The 23,713-nt window shown below is 37.8% G+C and overlaps 1 protein-coding gene across 5 annotated transcripts in view; it reads right to left on the reverse strand.

Moving 5' to 3' along the window:
* The window catches only part of LOC128605860 (cilia- and flagella-associated protein 46), a 76,605-nt gene extending 74,808 nt beyond the window's left edge, over positions 1-1,797 (reverse strand). For 4 of the 5 annotated variants that reach the window (XR_008385606.1, XR_008385607.1, XR_008385608.1 and 1 more), the window contains exons 1-2: positions 1,523-1,791; positions 1,253-1,374 (exon numbers count right to left, since the gene is read on the reverse strand). Coding sequence is in view for 2 of the 5 variants with exons in the window: in XM_053621669.1 (XP_053477644.1) it covers positions 1,253-1,374; positions 1,523-1,571 (171 nt within the window). In the remaining 3 variants the exon portion in view is untranslated. Of the gene's footprint in view, positions 1-1,252; positions 1,375-1,522 lie in introns of all 5 variants that reach the window. The other variant, XM_053621667.1, reaches the window with a different exon arrangement.
* Between the last annotated feature and the right edge of the window lie 21,916 nt (positions 1,798-23,713).

Below are 23,713 nucleotides of genomic sequence, written 5' to 3' on the forward strand. Positions count from 1 at the left end.
TACGAGAACCGATATTTCGGTACCAAGTCGGTACCAACATTGTTAAAACATGACGGTACTCGTTTTTCTGCAGTGGCAAGAGTACCATTGGTAATGAAGGTACCGAGGTTACAATTCTTCTGGAAATGAAGGGGGCAGCAAATATGCGCAAGTGTTTTAGTCGGTCGACAAAAGAAGAAGAAGAATGCCTACAAGCGCAGGGGAAAAACTACAGAAGTTTAGCTCCGCCCCGACTCGTTGATAGGAAAGGTATTAAGAGTCAAATATGGAAATACTTCGCATTCGAGGCGGATGACAACAAACATATAACTGACGCCCTGAAGCCGGTGTGTAACCGATGCTATCATTCATTTCAAACAAAGCGAGGAAACACTTGGAATTTGGCGAAGCACCTGAAAGACAGGTCCTATATGATATTTGTTTGAGGCAGCTGGCATTGTGGCCGTGAAAACAGCTAATGCTATGCTCCATGTAATGTTTGCGATAGCCAGTTATTTGTTAACGACGCTAACGTATTGCAGTGTTATAAACTACCTCCTAATTGGCCACCATGCATCGCCATTCAGCCCGTGTCCTGTCAGCTAAATGTAGCCTAATGTTACTAATTATTAATGTCACTAATTTTTCAAATGTTAATGCTTTTAATAAATCTTTTTGGCCTGCCACCATTTCAGTGAATTTAAACTAATGCTTGCATTCAGAGTATAAGGGATGTGTGTGTGTGTTTGTGTGTGTGCGTGCGTGCGTATTTATCATTGTCATTGTCAGACAGTGTTTGATAACTGAAATACCCCCACCCCCCCTTCTCTCTCTCTTTGCCAGTATCAGCCAGAGGAGGATGTCCTCCAGAAGCATTTTTAATTTAATTTTATTTTTATACCACACCGTGGTATCGACTTTGGTATCGAGTATTGTGTACTGTTGGTGGTATCGGTACCGACTACTAGATTTTTGGTATCGTGACATCCCTAGTACCGAATAAACGTAAACAACTGTGCTTAGAGATATTCTATTAAACTGTGAATCATTTTCATATCACGTTGCTTGACACTATATCAGTGTAAGAGATTGCCTCTCATAACTGAGGGAAGTATGCGTCTTGGCACTAAAGGTGACCAAAAGAGACTAAGTAGCTCAAAGTTATTGAGGTAATTGAAGGATATTATACATTGTACATTGCCTGTTTTGAAGCTGGTTTGATGGTTGCTTTGGATGGAGGCAGGAGGTTAATAGGAGGTTGTGAAGTGCTTACCCTGAGAGCCTGCTCTGCACACAGCACATACAGCTCAGGGAGGAAACACCTAGTTTCTGACGGTGTACTTCCCGAGATAGCGTCTTTAATTGTGGAATAAGCTTTCCTTAGAGCTACAGTATCTGCAAGACAGGGAAATATTACATATAAAGTGTCGGATTAACTTCGCTCCATAAACAGTAAACGTGCAGTCCGTAGCTTTCTAACCATATTATCGCGGTAAATGACAAACACAAATATGATTATGTTTGAAAAAATATATATTATTACCGTCTTTATCTTGTGCTTGTGTCAAATATTGTCGGATTTGGAGATCCATGTTCCGTGAGAGACCTGTTACAGTTACAGTAGCGCAGCTGCTTGACGGTCAAACTAGCTTACTGCTTACTGCTTAAGCAAGCTTCGGAAAGTACGAGAACGACATTCAACACTTGTAATACAACCAACTGGAATGAATTTGGTAGTAGTAACCTACGTAGTGTATCTAAGAAAACGTTATTTTAACAAACTTAAAGTCAAGTTAAAGAGGTAACTAGCGAACTAACTGCCACTTCGGGTTCGCGTGCCTGTTACTAAAACCGTAAGCACGCGCACGCTGAGTTTCACTGTTGCTAAGATACGGCCCATATCGTAGCAACGATGAAACTCAGCGTGCGCGTGCTCGGGAAATGCAGCGTAAAGTCATTTCTGCAGGTAAACTCTTGAGTCTGACTCTGCGCATCTTCGCCAAAGTTTATCTTCAATTAATCCATCGGTAATACTCGCTAATCTCATTTCAAGATTATAGCAACGCAAGTGCAAATAAGATGCGATGGCGAGAGGCGACGTCATACGCGTATACTGCGTTGCCAGATTATTAGTTTTTAACATACCTTCATTGTATCTTTATTTAGTGGTTATTTCATCTGTTCATACACTGTATGTGCCAAACGTTTGTGGACACCTGACAAACAATTGTATAGGATGTCTTTGTATGCTGCAGCATTACAATTTCCGTTCGCTGAGACTGCACTAGTTATAGTTTTAAATGATATTTTGATGGCTTCCGACACAGGCGTTATCACTTTTCTGATCCTCTTAGACATTAGTTCTGCTTTTGATACTATCTCACATAGTATACTTTCTGCTGTTGGTATGCTTCTGGCATTGCTTTATCTTGGTTCATTTCTTACCTTTCTGGTCGTCAGCACTACATTTCCATTCATCAATTTAAATCTACCACTGTTTCTATTTCTCAAGGTGTTCCTCAGGGTTCTGTACTCGGCCCACTGCTTTTTATTACCTACGTGCATCCCTTAGGTGCATCACTCACCACCATGGCCTTAATTTCCATTGCCATGCTGACGACACTCAACTCCACATTAACTCACATCATTCTGCTCGTTTCCCCTCAAATTCCTTATCTGAATGTATCAAGTACATTCATTCCTGGATGACCAGTAATTTTCTCAAACTCAATGCTGAAAAAAACAGCGTGTGGTTAGACCCTCCTCTACAGTCCGCAACCTTAGTATTATCTTTGACTCAACACTCTCTTTTAACTTCCACATCTCCTCTCTCACAAAAACAGCTTTTTATTATCTTCGCCATATTGCTAGACTTCGCCCCATTCTTAACACCAAAGAGGGAAACCTGGAGCCTATCCCAGGGAGCTCGGGCACAAGGCGGGGTACACCCTGGACAGGGTGCCAGTCCATAACAGGCACAATCACATACACATTCACACACCCATTCATACACTACAGACACTTTGGACATGCCAATCAGCCTACCATGCATGTCTTTGGACTGGGGGAGGAAAACAGAGTACCCGGAGGAAACCCCCACAGCACGGGGAGAACATGCAAACTCCACACACAGGGCCATGGTGGGAATCGAACCCCCAACCCTGGAGGTGTGAGGCAAACATGCTAACCACTAAGCCACAGTGCACCCCGTATTATTATTATTATTATTATTATTATTATTATTATTATTATTATTATTATTATTATTATTATTATTATTATTATTAATAATAATAATAATAATCATCAGTGCAGTTAAACTGTGATATGCTTTTTAGGCTACACTGTTCATTCAAAAACAAACGAACAAACAAACAAAAAATCTGTACAATATGTTCAACTCCGGCCTCAGTAGAAAATGATTAGTAAAATGAGTGAAAAATGGTCAGCTGCCATGCACTGCTCTAAACTAGCTGAGTGTGACTGGATAGTGACCTGCAACCTACAGCACCAAATATGCTCTTTCACACAGTGCAGGTCAGGATGGATTCTCCATGCCACAGTGCACAGATGTTTTTAAATTTAATTTAGGACAACAAAAATAGCTTATTTTTAAGTAAATTATATTGCTGGTGCACCTTATATAATGAGAGAGCGCTCAGGCACTGTAGATACAGTATATGGTTTACATACTTTCAAATAGGTCTATTTTTGTAAATAGGGGAAAATCATTTCTGCTCTGAGACTATAAGAACTCACAAGAGTATTAAATTATTTTCTTTAACTCTGTGTATCTTTGCTTGCTTGTCTCATATACCCTTGTTAATTTTCTTGAAAGCCAACATACTTCATGTTTACCCAGCAGTCTTTCTTTGGCTTTTTTCTCTGTCTGTTTTGAAGAGCTTTTTACTTGAATTTCTGCTCTGCTGGAGTTTCTTGTGTGTGCAGTATTGTATTGGGCCCTACTGACAGCAGGAGGACATGTTTTCAGGCAATCACTATGTCTTTTTTAAGAACCTCTATGCCCACCAGTGGAGATATAAAGTACATTACACAAGCAAGTCTGCTCAGTGACTTGGCACAGCTAGGCAATATCCATCTTATTGAATGCATACTACTGGTTTCACTTAGAACATAATTAAATCAAAGGTAACCAGAAAAAAATCCAATATATGAATGCAGTTTATTAGTCCATGACTTATATTTAATTTAATAAAACCTTTATCAGTCTCAAGGTCATTTTTCAAAAGTATTGCTAGGAGAGAAGTGAATGTGTAGAGAGAAAACGTGTGTTTTCAGTTCACTTTTAAAGGACAAGTGACTGACATGGATTATTGAATGCACTTTGGTTAACTAGCTATTCCACAGTAAAGCTATTCAATAAAAAATTTAACTAGGTCACATAAAAATTACAAAAAGGGACATGTAAACACAGGATACCGTTACAGGCCTTTTTTAACATCGGATTACTTCACCAGTTATTTTACATTGCGTTTTGTTTATAGTTCTATGCTATCTGTGATAAAGTCTAAAATGTTTTCTTTTTTAGTCACATAAAAATCCTTATAGTTACACTCCCTAGCTTTGTGTGGGTAACTATAAACTGACACAGCAAGTAAAAATAACTACAGTATTAAATATATAGAACCCTGTGAGTTGCACAGTCTGCACCTCAGTGTGTGTGTGAGCTCAGTGTCTCATGTCAAAGGAAATACTTTCCAGCTTTTGGCACATTTCCACAGTATGATGCTTATTTTTCAATAAAAGTTTTTGAACATTTTCATGAAAGCTGTTAAGCATTTTTGGGTAGCACAATGGTGTAGCATATTCACCCCATATTCTGTCTGTGTAGGTTTTCTCCAGGTTCTCCTGTTATCTTTCTCCAAAAACACAACCCATGGTGGTAGGTATACTGACTTATCTAAATTACACCTAGGAGTAATAGCTATAATTCTGTTTCAAGCCCAGTGTTCCAAGGATTCAGCCAAATGGACTTAGATTTATCTAATGTATACAACATAGCAGTTAAGGGACTTGGTTAAGGACCCAGAAGTGGAAGCTTGGTAGTGCTGGGATTTGAACTCCTAACCCTCTGGGCAGTAGTTCAACATCTTACCTACTGAGCTACCACCACCTTCTGGGAGAGCCTCTGGATCCAAATATAATGCAAATTGTGAGAGCGTACGACAACATTCAGTATGCCATTTGATAAAGTTTATGTAATTGATTACAACCTTGACACTTACCTTCTAAAACCGCTTAAAGTCACTAAAAGATGAAAGTAAAATCTTTACATTTAAAGTGTGAAGCATTGGAACACTGAGTGCCACTTAGGAGCTGCATAAATTGAGAGCAAAAGTTTTCTGATGGAAATTAAAGCTTTGGAGATACTGCCAGAAAAATTGCCACGCAAGCACTCGATGGCAGGTTCATTGGGCAATATATTTATATGAATGGGACACTGGTGTAGTGACACAATGACAAAGGGCTTTGTCAATTCCGTCTTTGATTATTTTCACAAAACAGCCTGTCCTGTCATGTATTACTTATATAACTCTCTCCATCTGACTTTAGTAGACTAATTTCTTCTCAAGATACAGGGATTTTTTGGTGGTCCGATCTTAACAGCAGCAAAAGGGTACTTTGTTATGTTGTTTCCATCAGTCAGACACAACTATGGAAATCTGAGTTTTAAAATGAACTACATGAATCTTACCCACATTCACTTTGGCTTTGCTGTCTCCCTTTAGGGATAAGTGATCCACAGAATGTGTTTGCCACTGCGTATTTTTCATACACATTGTCAACAGACAGGTGACCAAGTGCTTTTTAGGTGTCCAAGTGCAGTGTAACAGCTCCCTGGCCTTATGTTTTGTTAAGGCTAGACACCACAGGCAAAGAATAGCACTTTCATACTTCTACACTATACAGATACCCTAGATAACTGTGGCTAACCAGCAGTCACTTTGTGTGCTGCATCTGTCATTAAGAACACATCATGCTCTGGAAATACAAATTGTGTCAATAATTTGTCTAGATAGTGCGCATGGTGGCTTTTCCTTGCACCTTCGGGGGTGGGGGTTTGAAACCCACCTCCACCCTGTCTGCGTCTAGTTTTCTTGTTCTCCCTGTGCTTTGGGGGTTTTCTTCCCTCAGTCCAAACACGTGTTGTAGGAAGACAATTTCCAAATTGTCTGTAGTGTGTGAATTGTGTTTGTGATTGTGCCCTGCGATGGGTTGGCATGCCCAGGGTGTCCCCTGCCTTGTGCTCAGAGCTCCCTGGGACAGGCAGTCCCATGACACTGTGTAGGATAAGCCGTATGGAAAATGGATGGGTTGATGAAATTTCTCTAGATAAATGAATTCTCTAGATAGAGTAATTATTCAAAAAAGTTGAAATTTTGAAAGTTGCAAAAATGCTTAGTTTGCCCCTTTACCACAAGTTTCATCTTCAGCTAATCGTACTTAACACAAATTCAGAACATCCTACTGTTTAATCTAATTTCTGTTAATCCAGGAAGCAAAAATCCCAGCACAGCAATACAGTTCATTAGTCAATTCATATTTAATTTCATGGGTAAATGAATAATAATAGTAATTCCTTTTATTTTATAACATATTTTTCACACTTGATGTCACCTTCGGATAAAAAGGAACGGTTAACTAGAAAAGTGTTCAGTAAAAATGAGCAACTGAAAGCTTTGAAAGAAAATGAGTTTTCAGGTGGGTCTTGAAAGAGGAAGAGGAGTAATAGGAATAGGGATTAAATTGAATTGTGTCTATAGCATGCTAACAGTTCTGAAAACAGTCCTGAAGGCATGTCTGGTGTTGGGGAACACCTGAACCTGTAGACATGAGTGTATAAACTGGAGTGTAAAGACGAGACTGCAGTACTTAGCAAGGAAGCAGCACCTCTTCCAACAGCCCTATAATATATCTCTATAATAGCAGAGATTAGATTATACAAGCAGTTTAGCCTGTGAGTATCAATTTGCCTCAGGCTCTTTCTACACCCGTCAGTGGAATGAGCTATATCTACAGCTTGAAGTCGTTTAGGTCACCTTCTCATGTAATTCTGTGATATAACAGACTACTGACTGTTACTTCTACTTCTCAATTAGACTTCACAGCCTACCATAAAATCATGTTAGCTATCTCTGGCTTCCCTCGTTTACTCTCCAAGATAAGGAGAGCTGATAAATGGAAAATTGTCATCATCATCATCACCCTAAGATTCCGTATTCCTGACCACAGACTCTCAGCCTGAGCAACAACTCCTCTCTGATTTCCATCTCCCTTTCATTCTCTTTCATTTTATCTGTTTCCCAACTAGGTGCTGAACAATGGCCAACAGTAATATCTGACAATGCAGAGGGATGTCCAGCATTGCAAGCCAGATTTTGTAAGACGTGAAAACAGTCCCCCTTTGCTGTTATAATAACCTCCACTTTTCTGGGAAGGTTTTCCTCCAGATTTTGGAGCATGGCTCTGGAGATTTGCTCATTCAGCCACAAGAGCATTAGTGAGGTCAGGCACTGATGTTGGACAAGGATACTTACGGCGCAGTCACCGTTCCAGTTCATTTGAAAGGTGTTCAGTCGGGTTGAGGTCAGGGCACTACGCAGGCCACTCGAGCTCTTCCATACCAACCTTCCTGGAACATGTTTGGGCTATTTAGTTGCAGTAAAGGGGTAAATTCTTAATGCTACAGCCTACAAAGACATTCTAGACAATTTTCAGTTTGGGGAAGGCCCACATATGGGTGTGATGGTCAGGTGTCCACATACATTTGGCCATAGAGTGTACAATAGGTAAAGAAAAATGAAGATTAAGTTGAAAAAAATGTATACTTTGCATACTCTTGTAAGATGTATGTACCTATTACTGTACCTATATCTTCCAAAGTAGATTGTTGAATTCCATAGCCGTCTATCACTGCCTCTTATAGGGGTCTGTCCGGAGCACCACTATCTATGGATAAGTATAAAAGCTAGAGGTTCTGCATGACAGAAAAGGCAAGGTTGTAACGCTAAATCTGTATAGTTGCTTCACATGTATACGATTCATCACTGTGCCCCCCCCCCCCCTTTTTTTTTCTCTTATGGGTTATTATTGGAACAAGAATGAGTGGAGGGTTTTCACTGCAAGTATATTCACAAATCACTTACTATTAAATAATGATGAAAAGTCAGTTCAGCTCTGTAGCAGAAAGATGGATTTGTGTAAGATTCGTGTAAATTTAATTCAGCTATTGATCAGCTTCAGCTAATGGCCAAACATTATTCAGTGTCATGGTAGCATATTTACACACACATAACACAAACATAATCTTTCTGGTTTTTCTCCCTGTGTCTAAGTATTTCACTGTGCATACTTATAATAGCACATGAAGATGAAGTGCAGATGGTAGCAGTACAGTTTAAAACAAATAGGCAAACAAAAAATCCAAACAATTAGTATCACACTCAAATTAATGATAAAACAGGGTATCATTTGTCTTTTTTAAAAATATATGAGAACCTTTAGCTATTCTAGCATTTTGCAGAAGCAGAACTTGCATTATGCTTTGCTAACCAGCGATAAATCCTCTAATCTGCCCTTTCAAATCACACACATTAAAAAAAAGGCATTAAATCTCATTAGTCAACTTCATTGGTTGGAGTTTCCCACTTGATCACTCCATTCCCGGTAATTATGGTGCTGTAATGTAATTTGCAGCTGAAGGACCAAATCTCAATTGAGTGTGTATTCATCTGTGATGCAGTTTGACATGGGCAAGATGGATTAATCAAAACCATGTGGAAGTTATGCTACTTGCTTACAGTTTTAATGAGGAGTGCCACTGATTGATAGCCTTGTTAAATTTTTTATCACATTGAACCTGATTTTTTTCCCCCTCTGTTTCTTCTCATTCTCAGATATATTGCAGTCTGTTTGCCTCCTTCAGCCTTCAGATGCTCTGTGCATGTAAATAAATAAAGTATGTAATACAGTGCCACTGTCTCATGAACAAACCTTTTAAAAGAAGTAGAAATGTGGGAAAACATTTTCCATCAGAAACTTTGCATACTTGATTATAAAAACGTAAAATGAGTGAAACTTTGACCGAAGAGACTTTACTCCTATGGGAATTTTATGCTGGCTCACACTGGACGTGACTGGACTGGACTAATCAGTAATGTCCATGGGAATGCATACTCATAATTTCATCATGCAGCTGGTGGTATGACTCCACATACTGTATCCACATACTGTAAACATGATCTTCATTCTAACCAACACTCTAATGTGAAAGCCTTCGTGCAATCCCTGTAAGACATCTGTCTCAGACAGAGAGAACATCTGAGCATGTTTTATCTGCCAGCAGATAAGCAATACACAGCAGAGAGAGTAATCGTGCAGACAGGGTTGTTAACTCAACAAGTTTAATATTCCGCAAATGCATGTGTCTCTCTTTGGGTTCCTTGATATCTTGGGTCGACTGATTATTAAATGTTTTGGTAATATTTTGTACCATATGAACGATGTACATTGTAATAGCCTAATTGATTATGGCATAGCATAGCTACATATTTAAACAAACTTCCCAAAATTATAAACTTATATTTATGCAGATATAGATTTTTACATGACATTTTTTTGAGATATTATGAAAAGCCATGTAGGAGTGAATTATATATTTTACGGTCCTTTTAATAGCTTGTGCTTAAACAATTAATTAATTAATTTTCATAACTACTTATAGGAAAGAACATATAAGAAACCTATCCCTCCATCTATAAATTTTCACAGGGGGCCCTGGAGCCCATCCCAGAGAACTTGGGGCACAAGACAGGGGACACCTTGGACAGGGTGCCAACCCATAACAGAGCACAATTGCACACACACTCATTCACACACTATGGACAATTTGGAAATGCCAGTCAGCTTACAATGCATGTCATTCTACCAGGGGAGGAAACCAGAGTACCAGGAGGAAACCCCTGAAACACGGAGGTCCAAGGCAAATGTGAAAACCACTAAAAAAAAACAAAAAAAAACAACAACAACAAAAAAAAACCAAGCAAAATGATGCTTCCTAACAAAGGTTGAAATTTAAAACATTCATAATTGGTAACACGTGGCAATGAGAGACTGGATGCAAATGTATTAGGGTACCAAAAAAAGTGGCAAATGGTATTTATGAGCTGCCATTAATTTCTAGCAATATTAGCCTTGTTATATAGGTAGAAAACTAAAGAAGTAAAAGTTTTGAGAAACATTCTGATTATTTTGAGACACTAAGATATGTTTTAAATAAACTTACTCATTATTCTGACTTAGTAAATGATATAAATATGAAATAATCTTCAACTGAAGAAAATGCACTTTTGAAAATTTAATAGGTGCTTTTCAGTTGTACTAATTTGCACTCCTGAAGTGACTTTAAGGCTTATTAAATCCCACTGAGGATGCAAAATTAATTGATTTGCATAAACACCACCATGTATTTTGCCCCTTAAAGTGAAAACTTCCATAATTGCAGATTCATTCATGAAAACATGCAAATGAACAAGCTATTTTGCTGATGTGAAAGATGCAATCCTCTGTAAATGCTGTTAGTAATTCAGCTTATACGTTTTGTAAGTGTTATCAATTCTGCATGTTTTTACACATGCAAAACTTTTGGTCCTAAAAGTAATATTTTCTAGATGTATGGGCAACCAAAATAGGTAACAGTATACTATGTGTTATAAAACCCATGTTTTAGAGACTAGGCTAAAAATAAGTGGGAGGATATTGGAAGTAAAAAGAGAAACCATAATTAGCTGAATCTTCATGCCAAGAGTGTTGGTACTGACTTGAAAGCTGAAGGCGGTGTGCAGAAAGCCGACATCATTATTTAAAGATGCATGTAAAGAAGCAAAACCCTGCCATCCCTTATCTTTCCACACTAATTGGTGAAGTAAAAGAACACACCCTCTCAACAGCATCCAAAATGTGTCAAATGGAAGTTCATCTGACGGTCATATTAACATAGCATATCCTTGCTGGCTTGCTTGCTATATTCCTCACTATTTCCTTTGATTTTTGTACATGCTTGAGGCTGAAAAATGACATGACTAATAGTTTTTTCCAAACCACAGTTTCTAAAATTTATAATCAGAAACGAAACAGGTTGGTTTAATGTGTGGAAGTGATTTTTATAATATTTAAGCCATGAGCTTTATTGGATTAATATCAGCAGGCTTCCTCTCTCCCCACACACACACACACACACACACACACACACACACACACACACACACACACACACACACACACACACACACACACACACACACACACACACACACACACACACACACACACACACACACACACACTGAGTAATGGGTCAATTTCTGTATAAATCATTTTCATTTTACCTGGAGCTGTGGCAATATGAAAAATCATGTCTAGTCATGCCGATTATTATATAAATTGCCCAATTAACTATTTTTTTCAGACTATAATCGAGAAAGGATGGTTATTTGAGGACTGGATATGGAGCACTGTTAGCTCAGTGGTAAAGCCGTTGGACTACTGCTTGGAAGGTCATGAGCTCAAGTCCCATCAATGCCACACTGCCACTGATGGGCCCTTGAGCAAGGTCCTTCACCCTAAACTGCTCAGTTATATAAAAGAGATAAATGTAAGCTGCTCTGGATAAATGCCATAAATGTAAATATGGAGGGATAGAGACCTAATTCTTAATCTTTTGTTCCATCTCCACAGACTGACTTGAAGATTACCATACCTTCCAAACTGACCTTGCTCTTTTTTAGGCCACAGATGGGCCATTTCATAGCAAGGAGTCATATCACTGCACACTCTCTCTATATCTCTCTTTGTCTTTAATCTTTGCTCAGTCTCTGTCAGATTATTCTCAACATGAGATCATCTCCCGCTCCTTTGGCAGGTATTCTTTACTCCTTCTGCCTTGTCCCCTGCCTCCTCATCTTTTGTCATCACCCTTTCCATTTTTCTTTGCCATCGAACTCTTCGTTCCTTGCCTCTGGCTGTGTTAAAGCATACTATTTGAGCCTAATCTCCCTGAAGTCTAGCCACAGTCTCTTGAATCCCATAAGCTTCCCATGCATTTGGCTTTCTTTGCTCTTCTAGATGCATCTTTCCTTCCTGTTCAGATAGCTGCCCTTCTCACTGCTGTAGGCTTCCTGTTCCCTCAGGCTTCTTTTTTTTATTATTATTAAATGGCCTTATTAAAACTAAGATAAATCATGTCAGAGCTTTTTCCTCAGTGTGAAATTACAATGTATAAAAATTAAGTGAAAAATAATGAGAAACATTTCAGGGAAAAAATAGAAAAATAAAAAACTTACAATAACCTAGTTGTGTAAGAGTGCACACCCCCAAATTAATTCTTTGTTGAAGCACCTTTTAACTTTATTACAATACTCAGTCTTTCTGAGTAAGCATCTATCAACATGGCACATCTTGACTTGGCAATACCCCAGAACCCATACATGTGAAAAATATGAGAGATTGTTGACACATGCACAGAGTAATCAATACTTGTCAGATAATCCTGCAGCTTCTTTTCATGTTACTGTAGGTCTCTTGGCAGCCTCCCTGGTAAGATTTTGTTTTGCCCTTTTATAAATTTGGGAGAGACATCCCGTTCTTAGTAATGTCACTGGGGTGTTCCATTTTCTCTTTTTGTTGATTATAGCCTTTACAGTGCTCCATAGCACATCTAATATTTTCGAAATTCTTTTATACCCCTCTCCTGGTCGATATCTTTCAACAAGTGAGATGCCATGCAATGCTTTGAAAGCTCTTTGTGGATCATGGCTTCAGCAGTCAGATGAAACCAAGAAGCTGTCAATAAAATCCTACAGAAACAGCTGATCTTTGAGCTTAATCAAAAAAAAAAAAAAAATCAGTGATGACAGCTGTATGATAATTACTTTAAACATGAGATTGACTGTGATCGGTTCATTCTGAACACGGCCACATTCCTAATTATAAAAGGGTGTGCACACTAATGCAACCAGGTTACTGTAACTTTATTATTAAAAAGTTCTGACAGGATTTATCTTAGTATATATATATATATATATATATATATATATATATATATATATATATATATATATATATAATACCCTTGCATTTTAACAGTGGTGTGTAGACTTTTAATATCCATTGTAAATCTTTATTTATTTAATTAATTTTTACACATGATCACGTTGCATTTTTCACATTTTCTCCTTTAATTGTTCATAAATGCCATACGTGAATCTTGCTGCCTTGCTTTCTACAGTATATTCCCTGCTGTTTCCTTTGTTTTTTTGTTTTTTTTTTACATGCTTCAGGGTGAAAAATTACATAGCAAATAATTTTCCCCAAACGCAATTTTTTGACATTTACAAACGGAAATGAAACATGTTTTAAAGGTAAACTTGGTTTAAAGCATGAAACTGATTTTACAATATTTAAGCGATGACAGTGATTGATTTAATATCCTCGGGGATATTAAACAGGATATTAACAGGAATATAGGCTATTGTGGACAATTTTGTGTGAAAACAATTAACCTGGCAACAATCAGTTGTCAGGCCCGGTTCACACATACTCCGTTTGCAGTGCGTATGTGGTTTTTTCCGTTCCCATGTTAAAAGTTTAGAGCAGGGGTTCCCAAACTTTTCCAGGGCAAGGCCCCCCAAATAGCATTAACATTTGACAGAGGCCCCCCTTCTGCAACATGTCTTTAAAACACATTAAAAATACAGACTTCTGAATATATCCCCCTTTTTTACGTTGATGTTTTGTCTGTTTAGCAATTAGAAAGTTAGGTATAGCAAATGTGATTTTAATATGTATTGTTACAAATAACATGTTATAGTAATGCATATATATAACAAATCATGTATTTATTTTTGACACCAAATTGTTGAGGCCCCCCGGGCGCCCCCTGGCGGCCCCCACTTTGAAAACCACTGAGTTAGAGCGTTCACACTGCTCAGGAAGCGGCGTGGCCAATATGTTACAGGAGCTGTGCGGTGCAGTAGCGTTGTACGAACGGTGCGTTACAGGTGCGGTGCGTTACATGAGTGGTGTGCTACAGGAGCGGTGCGGTGATCGTCTCTGCACCAAGTCTATTTTTGCTGTGCTGCACGTGCTGAATTAAAGTGATAGCGCATAGTTCGTCGTCAAAATGAACACGGATTGACACGAAAATTAAGGAATTTTACCATAAATACATATAATTAAAGTATACTACTGCTTTTCACTGTCAGCTTATTACTTTAAGCCCAAGGTAAAGCAAAGAAAACCAAAACACTTACCAGGAGTTGCAAAAAAAAACAACAACAAAAAAACAACAAAAAAACCCACAATGCAGTCAAAATGATATCTAAAGTATATATTTTATATTTTAATGTGAAATACACTACACAGCATGCTATATTGTGGGTGGGTGAGGAGGTGTGTGGGGGGGGGGGTTTGGGCGAGGGGACAATCGCATCTCGCTGGTGATCGGAGAAAGTTGTGTATGACCCACAGGATTTCTTGTATAAAGATTTAAATGCAAAAGAAAAGACATGGGAGACAGTTTCCTCGGCTGTGTGTGGGGATGGTAAGGTTTCATTTAAAATGTTTGTGATGCTCCCCTTTCACGTAAGAGAAGTAGGCCTACCATGTTTCAATTTTTTGCCACTTGTTTGAGCAACGTAATATATAAATCTGTTTAGAAGTAATGAATGGAATATTACGTTGTTTATATTTATTGTGTATAAACATGAATATGTCTATGAAAGATTGAATTCTGAATCTTTCATAGACATATTCATGTTTATTCATATGTCTATGAAGGATTGAATTCTGAATCTTTCATAGACATATTCATGTTTATTCATATTCATATGTCTATGAAAGATTGAATTCTGAATGTGTTCCGCCGCGGATCAGTAGTGCACTGCAAACGCGTCTTATGTGAAAGCACAATGGTGCGTGCTGCAAAACGCACCGCATACGCACCGCATACGTGCTGCACATGGAGTGTGTGTGTGTGTGTGTGTGTGTGTGTGTGTGTGTGTGTGTGTGTGTGTGTGAACCAGGCGTCAGACTTGCTGTAAATACAGCACTGTTCAACTTGTTCAACTCTGTGCAAGGAAAACAAAATTTTGGACTCTGGACCTCTTGAACATGCTGCGGTTGCCGTAAAATTTCACTATCCAAACTATCACATAAAAATTATAATAAGACATTTTCTTTAACTATTTGGCATAGAGGTGCAGCAGCTGTTTCTGTGTGAAAGCTCTGGGGTTCCTGGTTCAGTCCTGAGCTCATGTTAATCTCTGTGTGGAGTTTTGCATGTTCTCTGTGTTTGCATTTGGTTTATGGTTTTATGGATTGCACTCCAGGTATGAGGTTATGAGAGTATGAATGTGTGTGTGTGTGTGTGTGTGTGTGTGTGCATGGTGCTTTCTGATGGACTGGCATCCCATCCAATGTGTATTCATTTCTCCACTGTGATCCTGACCAGAAGAAAGTGATTACTAACGATGAGTGAATCAATTAATTTTTAATGAATTGTTCATTCCAATTACATACCACAGTGCTTATATTTATGAAGTCTCTTAGACTTACCAATCATGGTAAGAGTGTGATGAGGAATAAGGCTAATTCTCATATAAAGGTTTTATGGTTTATACAGTTTTTACTGATTCCTACATTCCTACTACTCTTTTTAACATCACTGTCACAGGTTTATGTTACAATTTTGCACTTTAATGAACTGTAAGTCTACATATTTTATGAGATTTCATAAAATTTCATCAGAACCTGGATTCCAATCCTTGAGTTGGAGGCAGTATAAGCTGCACCTGTCTAACTTTGTGAATATGTTATAAGTCTGGAGGGCTAGAGAATGTGTGTTTGAGTGATGCTTCACCGCTCAGTCGATGAGTACAGTAGAATGCAACTTCTCAGATAAGTGCTGTATAAAACCTTCAAGTTCAATTACCTTGATTTACTACTACAACATAATTCTATACTTCTATAATTCACCTTCTAAGTGCAATCCCAATTCCAAAAAAATTGGGACGCTGTGTAAAATGTAAATAAAAACAGAATGCAATGATTTGCAAATCTCATAAACCCATATGTTATTCACAATAGAACATAGAACACATATTAAGTGTTTAAACTGAGGAAATAAGAAAAAAATTGCAATTTTGGTCATTTTGAATTTGATGGCCTCAACAAGTCTCAAAAAAGTTGGCATGGGGCAACAAAAGGCTGGAAAAATAAGTAACACTAAAGAAACAGCTTGAGGAACATTTTGCAACTAATTACGTTAATTGGCAACAGGTCAGTAACATGATTGGGTATAAAAATAGTATCTTAGAGAGGCAGAGCCTTTCAGAAGTAAAGATGGGATGGAATCTGGATGGAAGCATATGTTGCTCTAAAACCTGTAGATACCTTTCAGCATTGATGCCTTTCCAGATGAGCAAGCTGCCCATTCCATAGGCACTAATGCACCTCCATACCATCAGAGATGCAGGCTTTTGAACTAAGCGCTGATAAAAAGCCGGACAGTCCCTCTCTTCTTTAGTCCTCTTTAGTTTGGCGTCCATGGTTTCCAAAAAGAATTTCAAATTTCGATTCGTCTGACCACAGAACAAAGGTTTTCCACTTTGTCTCAGTCCATTTTAAATTAACTTTGGCCCGTAGAAGACAGCTGCATGTTCACATATGGCTTCTTCTTTGGATGATAGAATTTAACCAGCATTTGTGGATGGCATGGTAAACTGTGTTCACAGACGATGAGTTCTGGAGGTGTTTCTGAGCCCATGCAGTGATTATCATTACAGAATCAAGAATGCAATATTGATTTCCACCCTTGTCCCTTGCACACAAATATTTCTTCAGATTCTTGGAACCTTTTGATGAAATTATGTACTGTAGATGATGAAATATTCATAGTCTTCGAAAATTTACATTGAGGAACATTACTCTGATATTGCTCCACAAATTGTAGATGCAGTTTTTCGCAGATTGGGGAACCTCTGCCCATCTTTACTTCTGAAAGACTCTGCCTCTCTAAGATACTTTTTTATACCAATCATGTTATTGACCTGTTGCCAATTAACCTCCTGCTGTTTCTTTTTAGTAACATTTACTTTGTTTTTGCTGCCCTGTCCCAACTTTTTTGAGACATGTTGCGACCATCAAATTCAAAATTACCTTATTTTTTTCTTAAAATGGTACATTTACTCAGTGTAAACATTTGATATGGTTTCTATGTTCTATTGTGAATAACAACATATGGGTTTATGAGATTTGCATATTATTGCATTCTGTTTTTATTTAAATTTTACACAGCGTCCCAGCTTTTGTGGAATTGGGGTTGTAGGACATTTGGAGCATAATTTATTTTAAAGTACAATGAATGTAATGTATCTGTGTAATGTATCTGTGTATTCTCTGCTGAAGAGTCAGTCACAGCGGTAATTGTTATGAAGTGTGAATTGGTAGTCTGAAGAGGTCAGGCTAATTTGGCAGGTTTTCTTGTATAAGTGCAATCGCTGCACTTTGTTAGTGCATGACACTAAAAGTCCATGAGGTCAAGTAGCTGAAATGTGAAAGCAAATCAGAATGAAAGAGTGAGACAGAGGTGCAAACTCAGCTGCCTAATCTGCAGTCATTCAGCAGGAACTCATGGATTTAGCCAAGAGCACAACTCAGTGATGATCTGGGAATGATGACAGATAAAAAAAAAAAGCTTAGTTATTTGTGTTGCACTGTATGTTTTTGTGCTCTCTCAGGTCCTTCTCGCTTGGTGCAAGTGTAAAATGGCTTATAAGTAAATGGGAATGGTTTTATTGTATGTACAACCCCAATTCCGAAAAAGTTGGGACAGTAGAGAGTCATTTGAAAATTCAGTTTCTCCAGTTTTGTGGTTTCAATTATTTCTGTATTAACTCTTGTCTAAGTTTTATTCTCTTCTTATAAGGCTTGAATTGAAAACAAAACTATCCTACTCTAGTAAGCATGTCAATATGGATGGCATGCAGATCCTCTCTCTCTCTGTCTCTGTCTGTCTCTCTCTCTCTCTCTTCTTCATTTGATGCTAACCAAACCAAGTCAGAATGGTCTGGTGAAGGTATAGTGTTACTGAATATCTGCATACTCTCTCTCTCTCTCTCTCTCTCTCTCTCTCTCTCTCTCTCTCTCTCTCTTTCATACCCACATACAGTAATTTTACATGGCAGAGACAGCTCTATGCATGTTCTATTTTCTCTCTCAGTAATCAAAGAACACTGCTTCTGACAACATATTCATTTGTAAAATAATCCATACATAGATAGGAAATTACATTGTATTAAAGGGATGGCATACCATCAAGTTCTTTGATACATTAAGAATGATTGTAATACATATATTCAGAATATAAATCAGAATATAAATCAGAGAAATCATCAGTCGAAATACATGCTGTTCGCACACGGTACAAGTATACAATATCTTCTTAGGTGCTCAGAAATATATGGCCAATCTTCAGGCAAAGAATAAAGCTGACCCAATAAGTAATTCAGTTAATTGATATCATTAACAGAGATGAGAGTAATTGTCTTATTCTTATGAGTTTTTCGTATCCAGTCATAATCGAGTTACAGGGCACATTCACAGATGTTGTATCATATCTCCTAGTCTGGAATACAAGGTTGCATTAGGACTGCAGTAAAAGTTGTGGGAGCAGGCAGTTTTTACTTCAGTGCAGATGGGAGCAGGCCATCAGATATAAATTTCACGGAAAAATGAAAGGCTGTAGTGATTAACATAGGAGCTCACTGGATGAGACAGGTTGCCCGTGTGGTTCTACATGACACATTTAGTGTTCATTTATTCAGTAAATACTTTATCATGGTCATGGTTGCTGTGGTTAAATAAATTACTTATTTGCTTATATTTTGGGAAATTTATGGTAGGTACAAACAAATATGATTACAGTGTAAGCAGGCATCATTAGTCAAACTTTCTATGGGAGAAGGCAGTATTGTTTAGAATTCCTTCAGAAGCAGGTGGAAGTGAGATAAAAAAAAAAAAAAAAAGAAGTCCTGTGTACATCTCTTCTCTAAGAGTCTTCAATGTTCTCTGCAAGTGGTTGATGTGGCTACAGGTTTTCATTCAAACCAAGCAAGAACCTGTTTAATCAGTTTAATCAGATAGTGGTTTTCGAATGAAGCTCCTATTTGGTTGGAATGAAAACTTGTAACCACACTGGCCCTTTGCAGATAATATTGAAGACTCCTTTCCTAGTTTTTGAAGCTGCCCTACATGTCCAAAAGTATGTGGACTCATGACCATTGCACCCATATGTGGTTCTTCCCCAAACTATCACCACAAATTTGTTAGCAGATAATTGTGTAGAATGTCTTTGTATACTGTAGAATGAAAATTTCCCTTCAAAGGAACTAAAGAGCTCAAACCTGTACTAGCATTACAACGCTCCTTACACAAAGCAAGGTCAATAAAAACATGGTTTACCAAGGTTGTTGTGGAAGAAATGGAGTGGCCGGAACCCTGACCTCAACCCCACTGAACAGCTTTGGGATGAATTGGAAGGTGAACTGTATGCCAGACCTCTTCACTTGACATCAGTATCTGACCTCATTAATGTTTTTGTGGTTGAATGAGCACAAATCCCCACAGCCATGTTCCAAAATCTAAAAATCCAGAAGAGCTAAAGCTTTTCGGCAAACCCTGGGGATAATGGCCATGGTTTTGTCTGTAATGGTCAGGTATCCACATATTTTATATAGTGTAGTGTATCTATACAGTACACTAGAGATATAGTGTATATAGTTTATCTTTACTGGGGGAAAAAAAGTTCAATAATACATGTACTCTTGATGCAACATCTGTGACACCTCCCTTGCTGGCACAGTTTCGTGCCAGTAGTGATAATTGCAGAATCATTAGCCATTTAGTCATAATTAAGCACATATGGTGTCACATTTAAGTTTTAGTGAGTCTACATACAAATAATGGTTCCTCACTGGAACCCTCATTAATAAGAAAATATAATGCTGTAGAATTTTTCATAGGGTTCACTAGAGTAAAGTTGTAAAAACAGATTTTGTATTTGATCACCTAGGTTACTTTAATATTGGCAATGGAATGTAATAAAATGATGTTTGTAATATACTCTCTTAAATAGCAGTGGCTGTCTGCTTGAGACATTTAAGATATTGTTTCACAGTATACTGTATATTGGTGCCATCTATTATATAGTGATTCATTATAACTCTCCTGTGCCATCGTTGACCAGGTATCATTAAGTGTTTCCTATATTTTCACCGTGATTTTGGGTAAAATTCTTTTTGCTGGAGGTATTTCCGGTTTTCTTTGTTCCATTTATAATTTTTTTGAAGTTTGATGAAGATAATAATTTGTAATCATGTTGTAAATGTTATGTTTTTGTTCTTTGCATATTGTCTGTTCTCAGCGTAGGTTGGCAGTTTGTCTTTCCCATGTTGCAGTTGCTATTCTTACAGTACTGTGGCTCAGATTCCAGTAGAAGCCAATTGCTCATTCAGTCTGGTCCACACTAAATCCCACATCCAGCCCACGTCTTCTACCTTCTTGTCTACATCTTCTGGTTGGAAGCCTCCAAAAGATAATACCTGAAGCAGCAACTTTTTGCTCACTTGCTTTAACAGTCTTTACTCCTAACCTTAGAGAAATTTGATGGTTGTTTGCTGCTATTTTTATTTGTTCCATGTACTACCAAGAAGAAGACCATGAAGGTGATGTTTTTGGAGGTGCATGATGGGATTTAACCTGAGAATGCAGGTTACAGCATGTGGGTGTTGAATATTTGCCAGCTCAGGTTTCAGGCAGCAGAGAATCGATTGTGGTCATACAGATCCTGTGTCTATCTGCTCTCATTCAGTGATCCCCGTTGGAGATTTGCTACCAGCTTGCAAACATATTTTGATATTCAATGGTTAATGAAGGAGCATTAAGGACAGTTCTAGAATGAAACTTGCTAGAATATAAATGCCAGGAGCTAGCTTAATGCCTCATAACTGTTTATCACTGTGATATAACATAATATTCCCAAGCCTTAATTCTACATTTCAGCAAAACAAGAATAAACTGGCTGTGAAAAAGCTTTAGTTGTACAGAAGCTTGTCTGGCTTTCTTTGTCTTTGTTCATAGATACTAGTATAGCTCAGCGTGGATGACATTGTAACAATCTACTACAATATATAGCATACAATTTTTTTTCACCTGTGGTTATTGTTAGTCCTCCTCTCATTGAATTGTTACTGTACACTGGATTTCAGTACTTCCAGTACTTAGTGTGCCGGCAGTCTTAGAAAAGAGGCTAGGAGGATTCCTTGTGTTCCTTGTGTTCAACCCCAATAGTGTAAATCCACATGCGCATAAAATAGCACAAAATGTTCACCTTTTGAAAACTTTGTTAAGACTAGTTAAATTGACTTATTCCTTGTGTTTACTTTACTTGCTTGCTGTGCAGTTCCCTAGGCATTGTAGTTGGCTGCATGTCCAAATTGGCTTGGTTCCAACAACATTACTGTGTAGCTTTCTATAGGAATAAAACAGTGGTGGTGAATCATCAGCTAGCTATATTTATTCTGAAGTCTTTCATGTTGATGTCTTCACTCATGTCATCTATTCATGTTCAGAGATAATGCCATGGCTCTTTTTTTCTCCACCCTGCCATTCTTTTCTAACTCATTTAGGGGATGTGAGTCAGAATTTTAGCGAGTGGACAATATAGAAACATTCCAACTGGAACTGATACAGACACACTGAAGTTGGCGAGGAGAAAAGAATGAGAGAGGTGAAAGGTGTACTTTTCTATAATGGGTAGTGTTAGTGATAGTGCTATGTGAGAGATCATCAGTGCAGTCAGTGAAAAAAAGAAATAAGAATTGTCTAGCTGTGAGTTGAGCACAATTGTTTCTTTCGAGGAGTTCCATATACTTTTATTTCCCCAGTATATTATTAAAGCAATGTGTAGGACTCTAATTTTGGAAAGAAGCCAGAAGGTAAAAGCAAGAATGAACTTTTTCCATGACATCTGTAGCTACTGAGCTGCAGTTTTTTCAAGCTACTGCTCTCAATGCCATTCAGCAGCTGAATTACTTTGACAATCCGAATGACTTGATTATCTAGAATGAGTCTGTACTGATGATGAGTGGAATCAAGCTGTCTTCTTCACTGGCCATCTTTCTCAGTGAGCACAGTCAATTCTGCTCTTAGTAGATTTTGAGTCGCTAAGTGATTGAGCATCACCATGAAAACTGGATTCCTGAGATTGCATGCAATGACAGTAGGGACTTTGATCAATAGATATATGTGTCCTAGTAGTCTGCCTTCCTGGATCGTTCAGTTTTGTTCAATATGTTGTATACCTGGTCCATGGTCTTTCAAAAGACCATGCAGGAGATCTGCAGAACGATTTGGCCACAGCTGTACTTCAGGCTGCTTTGATTACACCAAAGCAGCTGCACCTCTTTCACTATAATCTTCTGCTCTCTAAGGCTCCATTCTCTCATCCATATTATACTATGCCTATTCTGTCAATAAACCAGCTATCCGAGGATGTTATTAGAACATTCTGCAGTAAGTACTCAACAGGTTCTCAAAAGTTTGAACTTGTAACATTCTAAAAATGGTGTACTAATGGTTTGCTTCTCAACGGTACTGGGATGTTTCTCACACAGTGGGCCTCATTTATGAATATTTACTGTGTGTAAATATTTTCAGAGATCAAAATGAAATACAAATTTACATCAGATTTACAAAGTTTCAGTAATGTTGATTTTCTTCATTCTCATGTGTGCATGTTGACGGCACAGCTGATTTACATTCAGTGATGCTCACGAAACTCCATACAAAGCACACAGATCAGACATAGACAAAATAATGACTAAACAGTGAAAGAATGCCTTCTAAACACACTGTGAGCTAAACCTTCCAGTAATGCAGCTTAGCAATTGCAGCGCATCAGCTACCACAATTATAGACTAACATTTCCTCCTTTTAGAGGGTGCCATTTCTTTTATACTAGTTGGACAAAAGAAATAGCACACTATAAAAGAAATTGGATACAATAAAAAAGTGATTTCAACTTGTCAGCATAATCTGTGTATAAAAGTGCAGTAACTCATGCCAATTATACAATTTGAAGCCGATCAATTGAGGCTCACTCACAGAATAATAACTTTCAGCTAACATAAAAATGACTATCCTGTCAAAACACTGTGGTGCTAAGAAGGCTTCTGAAATATATATATATATATATATATATATATATATATATAAATTACTGAAATATGACTGAAAGATTATTCCTAAATTATTACTAGCTTTACTGTTTTTCATTATAGCAGTCTTTTTTTCCTCCCACCTTCTACCTTGGCATTTTCTACCTTTTCCTTACAAGTAGTTCAGAATTTTGTGGTAGTAGCATCCTGGGTGTCATATTATTTGAAAGGTTCATACATTGTTCCTTCATAAGTGGTATAAAAATGCCTTCTATAACAATGCTGTTAGGTCTATGAGCAACTTATATCAAACCTCTTTATGTGACATTACAGGTTTTTATGTTGTACAAATTTTTACATGAAAGAGAATGTTTTACATGAAAGTAGACAAAAGTGGTCACTGTGGATAGACTGTTACAGTTGTGGCCAAAGTGTTCCAT

Source organism: Ictalurus furcatus, chromosome 3, assembly GCF_023375685.1.
Source record: "Ictalurus furcatus strain D&B chromosome 3, Billie_1.0, whole genome shotgun sequence".
Taxonomy (NCBI): Eukaryota; Metazoa; Chordata; class Actinopteri; order Siluriformes; family Ictaluridae; genus Ictalurus; species Ictalurus furcatus.